At 36.1% G+C, this 13,184-nt stretch overlaps 1 protein-coding gene across 3 annotated transcripts; it reads left to right on the top strand.

The window, feature by feature from the left end:
- The first annotated feature begins 551 nt into the window (after positions 1–551).
- On the top strand, positions 552–12,827 carry LOC306855586 (E3 ubiquitin-protein ligase RNF14). 3 transcript variants are annotated; one of them, XM_079394356.1, is made up of 8 exons: positions 552–650; positions 2,575–2,735; positions 3,293–3,423; positions 4,546–5,037; positions 7,081–7,309; positions 8,239–8,411; positions 9,706–9,836; positions 11,280–12,827. In XM_079394356.1, the coding sequence occupies exons 2-8, from the start codon at positions 2,585–2,587 to the stop codon at positions 11,338–11,340; spliced, it is 1,368 nt and encodes a 455-aa protein (XP_079250482.1). In that variant the 5' UTR covers positions 552–650; positions 2,575–2,584; the 3' UTR covers positions 11,341–12,827. The 3 variants fall into 3 exon arrangements, with proteins under 3 accessions (XP_079250482.1, XP_079250483.1, XP_079250481.1); XM_079394357.1 differs by lacking the exon at positions 552–650 and adding an exon at positions 1,436–1,661 and having other exon boundaries at positions 11,280–11,839; XM_079394355.1 differs by lacking the exon at positions 552–650 and adding an exon at positions 1,447–1,520 and having other exon boundaries at positions 11,280–11,839.
- Positions 12,828–13,184: the final 357 nt, after the last annotated feature.

Raw genomic sequence — 13,184 nt, 5'->3', positions numbered from 1 at the left:
AGCTATATTTGTTGCTAGGGTAGTCTGAAAAGTTCCCAAATCTAGTAACAAAATTGCTAACACTGTTCAAGCATCCTGTGTTCCCAGCGTTAACTCTATGTTAGCCAAACCCCAACAACTAACCTTAACTTAAACTGTTTGAAAGTGAAGTGAAGTGATGTATGGCGACCACTGATCTATATATAATGATATACATGCTCTATTATAGATCAGCCATGGTGACCCATATTCAGAATTTGTGCTCTGCATTTAACCCATCCGAGTGCACACACTCAATAGTGAACACACACACACACACACACACACACACACTCAATAGTGAACACACACACACAACACTGTGAACACACACACACCCGGAGCAGTTTACACTGTTTATCATGGGGAAATGACTGTAATACCACAAACTGAGAGTATTATGAGGCTATTATGTAAGATTACCAGGCTTGTAGGTTTCTATTATTATTATAATTAGCAGGATTATTATTATTTCCCCCAGCTCTTCTCACTCCTCTCCAGTTGGTGGCAGTAATGCATCTGAGCTGCTCTGCACAGCGACATTAAATCTTAGAAGAAGAAGCCTGTCAAACACTAGCTCCTCCCATCCGGCCTGCTGTGAGATTGTAGAGCTGCTTTGGGAATAGAGCAAGGTACGTGTTTTGTAAGTTGATATCTTAACAGGTAATTAACAAAGGAAAGAACTGAACTAAACAGCCGTTTAGTAGTCACTGTAGTCGTGGGGTGACACTAGTTATTAGTTTGACGTTCGCTGGGTATTCGACTGTGCTTCTTAAGGGATCGTCTGAAAATTCCACCCTCAGTACCAAACGTAAGCCGTGTCCAATCGATAATTCAGTACCTCTGAACTGGGACACAGCTTCTATTAAGCACTGCGTATAGTGCTGTCAAACGATTAATCACATCCAAAATAGAAGTCTTTGTTTACATAATATATATGTGTGTGTGTACTGAGTCAAAGACATGCTAAAGCTCTGTGAAAGTTAGTTTATGGTTACAAAAATAAAGATGAAATATAATCATTACAGAACATCTGTATAGGTTATCTTTTGGATGTCACCAAAAAAAAGTGGTGACTGGTGCGGTATAATGTCATAAACCCTGCCTTTTATGCAAACCAATGCGATGTGTACACTTTTTGGTTGCTTGGACTTCAAATAGATGCAATAAAAGGATGGGGAAATATAGAAATATGTGTTCTGAAGATGAACGAAAGTCTTGTGGGGTTGGAATGACATGCGGGTGACTAATGCTGCATTCAGGTGCCTTAGAGATGCCTTACATGGCCAATTTCCGACTAGGAAACTCGTATTTACGGTAATTCCGATAGCACTTGAATGCAGCATAAATGATGACTTCTTTTTTGTGATCTCTCACCTGGACATCGACGACGTTTTAAAGCAGTGATTGTGTTTTTGAGACGGTCCCTTACGCGCCATGCGCTATTATGACATTAAGAACACTCTTGAGGATAAATATGCAGCTATAAGCAGCATCTTTGAGTATGTTCGTATACCATAGTTGAGTATTATGTAAACTTACAGCGTTATCGATATCTTTCCAAGACCGTCACCTGTCTAGAACAGAAGTAGAGAGCAAATATTCCGCGAATAACGTGATACTAACTACAGTAATTTAGGCAGGTACGTCATATTTGGCAATGTGTTTTCTTCATATTTAGTCGGAAATATAGCATTTATAAGCTCTTAACACATGTATGGCCGAAACGAAGTCGTAGTTCATGTGGATAACTCTGAATTCTAGATGATAAACAAGTTGGCGAGTTGTGACGTCGGAGGGGGCGTGTCCGTTTGAAACAATGTAGCAGTCCTCTCTAGAAATCACCTACTATGCTCAAATATCGAGTTACTGTGTAATATATTGTTTTTCTTTGCTGTGTTTGGAAGCTAATGTAAGCTATTTCAATGTAGCTCATGTAACACTGAAACATTTCAGCTGATGCACACAAGAAAACTCATTGTTTGGTTTAGTTCAGGCTCTAATAGTGAATTAATGATAGTGTGAAGTATGAATCCCTCTCAGGTGACGGCACTATTACAATATCAGACATCGATTTCCAGTTGCTCCTCTAAGATTTAACTACATGTATGTTCACTTCTACAGTTTAGTAGATGCAAGAACCGAGCACAGTCTTGTTGAATGTCTGTAAACAGAGCTGGTAGAAACTGATTACATGTAATCCAGATTTTGTAATCAGGTTCTAAAAATCAAGTAGGTATATTACATTTTATAATGCTAATAGTCAGATTACAGTTACTTTTGGATTACATGATTACATATTCACACAATGGCTATCATAACAAACCATACATCAATGGAAAGGTTATTTATTCAGCTGATGTACAAATCTTAGTTTAAAAAAATGAAGACCCTTGTGACTGGTTTTGTGGTCCAGGGTCACACATCATCAGTGACCTAAAACAGCTGTTTATTCTACATACAACATGTTTTTTAGAGTTTATTTACAGTATTTCCATAGCTCAAGGATCTTTATGAAACAGAAACGTAACTTGCTTGATTTCACATGAATCTCAGGAATGTTCCAATGTCAGCCGACCAGGAAGCACAAGAAGATGAACTGCTGGCGCTAGCGAGTATATATGATGAAGAGGAGTTTCGCCGGGCCGAGTCAGCGAAGGAGGGCGAGATCCATCTGTGTCTGGAGCTTCCTGCTCTCTTCAAACTGCTAGTCAAGGGTGAGGCTTAATCAGCAGGTGTCCCAACATTGTCCTAACCAGCGCTGGGAAGATTACAAGTTATAGATTACAAGTTAACCTAGTTAACATGTAATAAGTAGTGTAACTATTTCAGTTACTTCATTAATGTAACTGATTACTTCTCTAAATATCTAATGTATTCAAACATGTAAACCAGGTGTGTGTGAAAATCCAGATGAACCCCACTTTGTAATCATTAACATTTTCATAAATGTTATTTCTATTCATAAATGTTAAATGGCATAGCGTCTATATCCCCTTTCTGTCAAACATAATTTATCAGATTTTCTTGCTTTTAATGTCTGTAGAAAACTCTTTTATGAAGTGAACTCGCTTAAAGAGTTTAGTATAATTTTGCCAGAAAAAGTTTTAGAATTATCATCATATGTTAATGTAAAAAATCTTGTGTGATATAACTTGTGTTTGTTTGCTGGTTTTTATTGTATTTGTTATACATGAAAATAGCCTACGATGCTGGCATTAAATAAACATATACTACTACTCATAGTGTCTGTAATGTTTTCTTTGTATTTCAGGACAGAATTGCTCAGAGCATCATATATCATTTCTACCTCCGCTGGTTCTGAGTTTTGAATTCCCGGCTGACTATCCTTCAGCTTCAGCTCCGGTTTTTACTTTAAGCTCCAAATGGCTCACAAGAGTCCAGGTGAGTCCTGTTTAATAACGTCCTGAAAGGTGTGGGTTTGCATTGGTGTAACGCGCTCTTTTATCAATCTAATTCATTCTTTTTCATTTGTAATATTGAATCAAACCTGTCATAACTTGCTGGATGCTGACATACACCGCCGCTCAAAAGTTTGGGATCAGTGAGGTTTTTAATGTTTTTTTAAAGAAGCTTCTTCTGCTCATCAAGGCTGTATCTATTTGATCAAAAATACAATAAAATACTGTTATTTTGTGAAATATTATTGCAATTTAAAATGCAATTTATAAAATACAATTATTGCAATTTAAAATAACAGTTTTCTATGTGAATATGTGTTAAACTGTAATTTATTTCTGTGATCTGCAGCTGTATTTCCAGCATCATTACTGCAGTCTTCAGTGTCACATGATCTTCAGAAATCATTCTAATATACTGATTATTATCAATGTTGGAAACCGTTGTGCTGCTTCATATGTTTTTTCGGATTCTCTGATTAATAAAAAGTTAAAAATAACAGCTTTTATTCAAAAAAGATATTTTGTGTTATAATATACAATGCTATTTAAAGGTTTGGGGTCAGTACATTTTTTCTTTATTTAAAAAAATTAAATAAGTAATACTTTTATTCAGGAGGGATCTGTTCAATGCATAAAAAGTCATAATAAAGACTTATATTGTTAGAAAAGATTTCTATTTTGAACAAATGCTGCTCTTTTTAACTTTGTGTTCATCAAAGAATCAAAGAAAATGTATCACATGTTCCAAAAAAAAACAATATGAAGCAGCACAACAGTTTCAACACTCATAATAAATCAGTATATTATTATGATTTCTGAAGATCATGTGACACTGAAGACTGCAGTAATGATGCTGGAAATACAGCTGCAGATCACAGAAATACATTACACTTTAACACATATTCACATAGTAAAAATATTTCGCAATATTACTGCTTTTGCTGTACTTTGGATGAAATAAATGCAGGCTTGGTGAACAGAAGAGAATGATTTTAAAAAACATTAACAATCGTATTGTTCAAAAACGTTTGACTGGTGGTGTACTTGACTAAAAACCCAATCAGTCCTAGTTTCCTCACCATTATTGTCATTGTCACTCCATCAGATCACTGCGCTTTGCAGGAGACTGGACGAGCTTTGGGAGGAGAACCAAGGAAACGTGGTCCTTTTTACCTGGATGCAGTTCCTCAAGGAAGAGACTCTGGAATTTCTGGGAATCCAGTCACCGCTGGAAATCCAAAGCATTGAGAGTGAATCTGGCCAAAAACAAGCAGCGGACGTTTCTGGAGAAAAAAGTAAAGTGCAAGATTTAGACCCAAGAGCTGTGCAAGAAGTCGACGCTCGCACAGATATACTGACTCAGCTGCTGGATTTTGACGAAGCTCAGCAGCAGAAGGTGTTTGATGGGAAGGTGTTCTGCTGCGGCATCTGTTACTCGGAGAAGCTCGGATCCGACTCCTTGCTCTTCAAAGAGTGTCAGCATGTGTACTGCAAGGCCTGCATGAAGGAATACTTTGAGATCCAGATTAGAGACGGAAAAGTCCAGTGCCTTAACTGCCCTGAGCCAAAGTGTATGTCCATGGCCACTCCTTCACAGGTATCTCCTGTCTCTTGTATAATTGTGCCTTAGTGTGAGTATGTTCACACTACATAAAGGTAATTTTCAAAAATCCATAATAGGGGCACTATAACAAGCAGTGAATGGGAGAGGACCACAAATATATTTTTGGCATTCCCATTTGCTCAAATAGCAAAAGAAAAACTCCACAATAGTGTTTTCATGACTTTTGAAAAAGGAAAGAAAAGAAAGAGTCAGTCAGAAGAGAGAACGATGTCAAATTTACCTTCCTCCCACAGACGCTGCATTAGAAACACTCGCGTTAGCATTAACTAGTGTTTTTGTCATTTGATGCAAAGGTGATATAATACAAAGTATAGTGTTATAAATTTACATGCATTTAAAAAAAATATATATAAATATAAAAAACTTTCGAGGATTTCCGATGCTAATGAGCGTTAAAAGCGTCATCACCGTGTTGTGAAAGGGTCCGTTAGATCTGTGCATTAGCTCTTAAACAGCTGCATGTATATTACACTGCTGTCACTTTATGTAGTTAATGTTAATCCACAAACGAAAAAGAATTATATCTCAATATTCTGTCATTTTTATTTTATTATTTCGTTTTTTTTATAATTATGTCCTTGCCTTAATGAGTGATTCATTGAATCATTGACTCAAGTGATTCATTCAAACAGCTGATTCATTTAGAAACAAAGCAAGTGACTGTCTTCATGAACGGATCATTGAATCATTGACTCAAAGGAATGAAACACCGCTGTGTCGCTCTGAGATGCACAAATGTTCTGCTCTGGCTTTGTTTGAAACTATTTTCATGGCAAAACAAAAACAAAAAAAACAGACTATTTTATCTAAAATGTAACTCACTCAATAGTAACTTAATGTTTTTTTAACTTTTGTATAAAATTAATATCACATTCACAATCGCGCTCATGCGCTAATATTCAGGAAAACGACCACCACTTTTGCTTGTGTGATATTACTTAACTATAGCATAACTTACAAATATAAAAAACAAAAACCCATACGTGGATATTAATCTGCTTTAACTGCATTCTGTTCTAGTAGGCTATATATCAGAGTTAAATATCACACACCCCTACTGGTAACTTCAATTTTGAAGCCTTAACCTTATTTATTAGAATCATGAGTCAAAGACAACAAAGCAATTCTTTCCATTTATTATTTCTATGGCAGGTCCAATAAAATATCTGAACCTTGAGTGAATATCCTTAGCCTTGAGCCTCTAAAACACGAGCTGCATTCTGAATAGAGCTGGGAAAATAAATCGATGCATCGCGAGTTGATTCAGCATCGATTCTGAGATTTTCCGAATGCATCGCGATTCTTTCTGGAGTCGATTCTGAGGTTAGTTTTGATCAGCAGATGGTGCTGCATGCTTTAGAAACAGCCATTCTCTGCTCGTTACCAAATCCTTACACACACTTGAAGCTAAAATAATCATTCATAAGATTCGAAAAGGTTGGAGTGAATTACAAGAGTGTTTACAGTAGGTTGTGTTTACGTGAATCTCGCCTCATAAAAGCATTCTGAGCCGAGGTGAAATTACAGACTCATCTGAACCCACCAGAGCTCTTCTTCATGAGCATTTGAGTGTGCGGATAAAAACAATACTGTCTCTCGGCCAATTCATATGTATTTTACGTGGTGGCTTATTCGTACAAATTGGTACGACCTCACTTGTACAATTTTGTACGATTTGTCTAAGCCCCATAGGTTTAGTGGCGGGGTTAGGTGTTGGTCATTCGTACAAATTCATACTAATTGTGCAACTCTTAAAATGTGTACGATTTGGCAAAAATCGTACGAATTAGCCACCTCGTAAAATATGTATGAATTGCCGTGAGATCGGGGCTGGATAAAAACTAGAGTAGAGCGCCATCTGCTGTTAAAATCTAAACTCAGAATCTATTCCAGAGTGAATCGCAATCATTCAGAAGAACTCAGAATTAATCAGCGAATCGATTCTGCATCGATTTATCGTCGCAACCCTAATTCTGAATGTATTATAGGACTGACATCAGTCTGCTCATATGACAGGTGAAACTTCTCGTGGGCGAAGACGAGTTTGCACGATATGATCGTCTCCTGCTGCAGTCGAGTCTGGACCTGATGGCGGATGTGGTGTATTGTCCCCGTATGAGCTGCTGTATGGCGGTGATGGTGGAGCCTGACTCCACTATGGGCATCTGTCCCGCCTGCAGATATGCCTTCTGTACGCTCTGTAAGCGGAGCTATCACGGCCTCTCGCACTGCATAGTGACTGCAGGTAAGATAAAGGATATTTACACCTGTAGCCTGGGTCTGATATTAGTATATGTGACCCTGGAACACAAAACCAGTCATAAGTATGGTTTGTTAGGATCGGACAATATTTGTCTGAGATACAACTATTTGAAAATCTGGAATCTGAGGGAGCAAAAAAATCTAAATATTGAGAAAATCTCCTTTAAAGTTGTTCAAATGAAGTTCTTAGCAATGCATATTACTAATCAAAAATGAAGTTTTGATATATTTATGGTAGGAAATTTACTAAATATCTTCATGGAACATGATCTTAAAGAAGTAGTTCACTTCCAAAACAAAGATTTACAGATAATGTTCTCACCCCCTTGTCATGTAAGATGTTCATGTCTTTCTTCAGTCGTAAAGAAATTATGTTTTTTTGAGCAAAACATTTCAGGATTTCTCTCCATATAATGGACTTCTATGGTTCCCCAGAGTTTGAACGTCCAAAATGCAGTTTAAATGCAGCATCAAAGGGCTCTAAATGATCCCAGATGAGGACGAAGGGTCTTATCTAGCGAAATGATAGTTTCTTTTCATTTACAATTTATATACTCAGGGGTCAAAGTTCAAACTCGGGGGCACCATAGAAGTCCATAATATGGAGAGAAATCCTGAAATGTTTTGCTCAAAAAACATAATTTCTTTACGACTGAAGAAAGAAAGACATGAACATCTTACATGACAAGGGGTTGAGGTGAGTACATTATCTGTTCATTTGTGTTCTGGAAGTGAACTACTCCTTTAATATCCTAAAGATTTTTGGCTTTAAAAGAAAAGTATTGTATTGTTGGTCCAGGGTCACACATTGGATGCTCCGTGAACAGCATTCTTGCTACGGAAAGTGAAGTACACACACTTTGTTAGTTTGTTTCCACCTGCAGAGTTCAAAAGCTGTGTCTTTCTTAACAGATGAGCTCCGTAGTTTGCGGGATGAGTATATTTCTGCGAGCGAAGAGGGGAAGAAGTTCCTTGAGAAGCGTTTTGGCAGGCGGGTCATTCAGAAGGCGGTGGAGGAGTCTTTCAGCACAGAATGGCTGAAGGATAACTGTAAACAGTGCCCTTGCTGTGGCACTAACATACAGGTCAGTACTAAGAATGCCTGCATACTACACATTTCCAGAATTCACCAGCCTGTGTGACTAAGTTTTGAGCCTGCTCCAATGTCTGATCCAGCCAGCTCCATATCCCACAATGCAACACGATTGTGACGTCACAGCAGATCACACTTAACCTACCCCCACATATCATATATGAGTTACTTTCACATTGAACCAAATAATTCTTACTTGTTGTTGTGTGATTTTTGTATATTTCTTCCAACAGCAATACATACCTATAATGTTATGGCTTATTAATTTCACTTTTGGTGTGAAAGGGCCTTTACAGTTACCAAAAATATAACTTATTATAAAACATTATTAGCTTTATAAGCTTATAAGCCATTTCAGGTGACAAAAAATAACAATGCATTACTTTTGATAAATAGTAACTAAGTAATGAATTTAGTTATTATTTATGGAGTAATGCAATATTTTAATGCATAACTTTTAAAAGTAACTTTCCCCAACACTGCCTATAGGCATATAGAATGCTCCCCAAAACCAAACGCTGATAAGGAAGATCATGGTAAATAATAAATCAACTCCAGTTCAAGTAATCAAGGGCTTAGGGTGTTTCAGTTCAAACCATTGCACAACAAAACCAAGAATTCTATCAACAAAGAAATAATGTTTTTAAAGCTTTATATCTTCTGAACGCTATGTTGTGCTGTCTAAGCTAAACTAAGGCTTCTTCAAGACAAGCTGACAGTGATCTCTACCAAATTTTACACCAATACACCAAAGCGTTAAAAAATATCTTTATTGAACACAAATTCTGAAAGATTATTCGATCCTAGCAAAAATGATATCGTCGGCATGACCCAAGAAGTCCACAGATGCAAACATAGATGGATTTTCTGGAAAACATTTCAAGAGTTTTGAGCAAAAATAGCCATTTTTCAGATCTTTTGACCTGTAGGTGGCGCCATTACCAAATTTAGCAGGTACTAATGAAGTTTGTTTGACATATTTAATTTCACAAGTCAAAAAATTAATATCAAAATTGTATATTAGGAATGTTTTTGGTCCAGTAGTAAAGACCTATAAGTGGAAAAGTACTAGTCACTGATATAGTAATAGCAAATCATATGTACCTGGCATTCAAATGAAAAACTGCCCCAGAAGTCTCTATGAAACAATTTAAAGAAAATTTGTGGGAACCTTCTGCAAACTGCAATCTTGTGTGTTGTGCAAAGGTCTGCTCATTCTGTATTTTCTGCACCTGAATGGCTCTGTGCATGGACTGAAAGTGCTCTTGTTTTTCCCGTTTGTGCAGAAGGTGCACGGTTGTAATAAGATGACCTGTTCGTCGTGTCAGAAGTATTTCTGCTGGATGTGTCTGGGAGCTCTCAGCAGGGTGAACCCCTACAGTCACTTCAACAACCCCAACTCTCCCTGCTATAACCAGTGAGTGCTGTCTTCAGAGAGCCCTTACATGTGTTTCAGAGCCACTGCATGGTCTTCTTTCTCCTAACGGTTTACGTTCACTTAAGACATAACCAGCTGTACTCAAATTACATGAAATCTTTATCCACAAGTCATGCATACACTACCAGTCAAAAGGTCTTAAACAGTAAGATTTTTAAGAATTCTCTTCTGTTCACCAAGCCTGCATTTATTTGATCCAAAGTTCAGCAAAAGCAGTACAATTTTGAAATATTTTTACTATTTAAAATAACTGCTTTCTATTTGAATTTATTGTAAAATGTTAATTATTCCTGTGATTTAAAAGTTGAATTTAACATCATTACTCCAGTCACATGATCCTTCAGAAATCATTCTAGTATTCTGATTTGCTGCTCAAAAAACATTTATTATTATTATTATTATTATGTTGAAAACATCCGAGTAGAATTTGTTCAAGTTTCTTTGATGAATAGACAGTTCAGAAGAGCAGCATTTATCTGAAATACAAATCTTTTGTAACATTATAAATGTCTTTATCATCAATTTAAAGCATCCCTGCTAAATAAAAATATTAATTTCTATAATTTCTTTCCCCCAAAAAAGTTAGACTGACTCCAAGCTTTTGAATGGTGTTGTGTATAATGTTACAAAAGCTTTTTATTTCAGACGTTCTATTCATCAAAGAATCCTGAACAAAATGTACTCAACTGTTTTAAATATTGATAATAATGAGGAATGTTTGTTGATCAGTAAATCAGTATATTATAATGATTTCTGAAGATCATGTGACACTGAAGACTGGAGTAATGATGCTGAAAATACAGCTTTGATCACAGTTTAACAGTTTAACAGATATTCACAGAGAAAACAGTTATTCTAAATAGTAAAAAATATTTCTAAATATTACTGCTTTTGCTGTATTTTGCCTCCAAATAAATGCAGGCTTGGTGAGCAGAAGAATATTTAAACATTAAAAATCTTACTGTTCAAAAACTATTTACTGTCTAGATTTTCTGAATGACTGACGGATGATGATTTGCATTAATGAGTGGCATATTCAATTCAATCTTTTATGTGAAGGAAACAGTGAGCGGATAGTCATATTTTTTTTTATTCTTGCACCCAAAAACATGGTCAAATGGTATATCCATATCACACAGGTGGGAATATGCATATGCAAATGATATGCAGATAGTGTCGTAGCTCCATATATGGTTATTTCAGAGATGAGACGTGGTGGGGATGCATGAACATACAATCTTTCTCTCACTAGGACCTCTGAAGGGAATTTGGTGCATTTTCTGGTGAATGTTTAGGATGAATTCTACACAGTTTTATGCATGAGGCTCCTGGTTTTAAAGTCATGTCTAATAGATTTAAAACGACTGAAGGTTAAAGGCTGGTGCACTTGCTTACTGTCTATTTCTTTCTTTTCTGCTCTAGATTGTTTCAAGGGATGGACATGGATGAGGAAGAAGGCTTTGGGAGTGATGAAGATAACTGATCCACTATAAATGAAATGCTTAAAGGATGTTATCCAGGCAGTGTTTTCATGCACATCAATGGACTATAGAACCAGATGCTGAAGACCTGACGAGAGTATCATGCATCTCTCCATAGAATTTACTTGCCTTTTTTAGCTAAATATTTTTTTTTATTTGCCCTTTTTTAGCATTTGTTTCACACAATTAAATTCCAGTTCACAATGTTTCTGTTGTACGTACTATCATCCCTTCAAATTGTTTTATTAAAGATCGTAAACATTTTCACTGATAAGTACATCCATGCAGAAAATCCCTCTTGCAGATGTGTGTGGAAAACTACAGAATATATCCTATATCTTTAGTTTATGAATCCGCTTCCTTTGCTGGAATTGTCTTTTAATAATATTTCAGTCATTGTTAATAATGTACATTACATCTTTTGGACAAATGTTGGATGGTTCAGAAATGTAGGATGGATTTGGCAGTAAAACAAATGTTAAATGAGTTCTTGTGGCGTGCAAACTGTCTTTGGGTAGGTGACACATAATCAAGGTTTTATGGTAAAATGAATACATGTAGAGGGACAAGTTTAGCAGATTGTCTTGACTCAATATTTACATAAATCATGATTAGGCATCGTGCCGTCTGGATGATCAGCGCGCTCTCACCTTCTCTTGTCCTCAGTAACACAGTAATAAAAATGCAGCTTCTTTATCATTTAATACAATACTGTAACCATTATAATGCTTTTCAGTAGTCTATAACGTAACTACACAGAATTATGCCTGTTCTGACCTGCCTCAGGCCTTAATATCAAAGCACTGTGTATATAAAGGGGCATAATAGACAAACATATGCAGGTTGAAGCAGATGTGAAGATTTACAGGTCAGTGGACAGCAGTGTTGGGCAGTAACTAGTTACTAGTAATAATATTACTTTTTGCAGTAACTAGTAGTGTAACTAATTACTTATAAGATTTCAGTAATTATATTACAGTTACTATCCATTAAACAGATAGTTACATAGTTACTTTCGATGTTTCAACACCAGTGTTGGGCAGTAACTAGTTACTGTAATATAAAGTAATGTAACTTGTAGTGTAACTAATTACTGTTGCCAGAAAGTAATAAGTAAAGTAACAATATTACTTTTGAAAGGAGTAACTATTAATGAGTAATATAATGCATTCTTTGAGTAACCAGCCCAAAACTGCCCAACACCTACTTATTGGAAGTCCAATAATTCCTAGATTTATTTTCAAAAGTTTGATGAATCATGAACACATGAAGTCTCCAGAGCAGCAGGCAAGCTTGGAATATAAACAAGCTTCCATTCAGTGGATGGAAATATTGCCACTACATTGATTATGTCAGGAAAAAATATGATTTGTGTAAGTTGTGGCAAATGACGTGAATTTAACAGTAAAAGACTGTAAAAATGCTACGGTAAAAACCTGTTAAATGGTTAACGGTAAGTTCCCCTACTATATGCAGTGAAAAACTGTATTGGCCATTACATGTCATTTTACGGTAGTACACCGTTTTTGTAAGTGAAAAAGAACGTATAATTTACCGTGAATAACTGTAAATTGACATTCCCAGAATTCCCTGCGTTACATTTCAAATTTGATGTTTTTTTTTTTTAAACATTTTTTTTTTTATACAATCTTTTCAGAGAATGAAACATTTCCTATATGATTTCTTTTGATAAAATATATCATGGAATATAATCGCGTTTGGTCTCGTACTGTATCGTGTATCTTGTCAGTGTGTGCACTTGCTTGGCCATTTGTAGTTGATAAACAGGAAAGTGGGTCCAGCTGAATTGAAATGATCATTTGTTGGATTGGTATAATAAAGGTTA

The sequence above is a fragment of the Barbus barbus genome (genome assembly GCF_936440315.1).
Source record: "Barbus barbus genome assembly, chromosome: 36".
Taxonomy (NCBI): domain Eukaryota; kingdom Metazoa; phylum Chordata; class Actinopteri; order Cypriniformes; family Cyprinidae; genus Barbus; species Barbus barbus.
The sequence above is the reverse complement of the archived record's forward strand: the minus strand, read 5'-3'. Positions and strand labels throughout refer to the sequence as shown.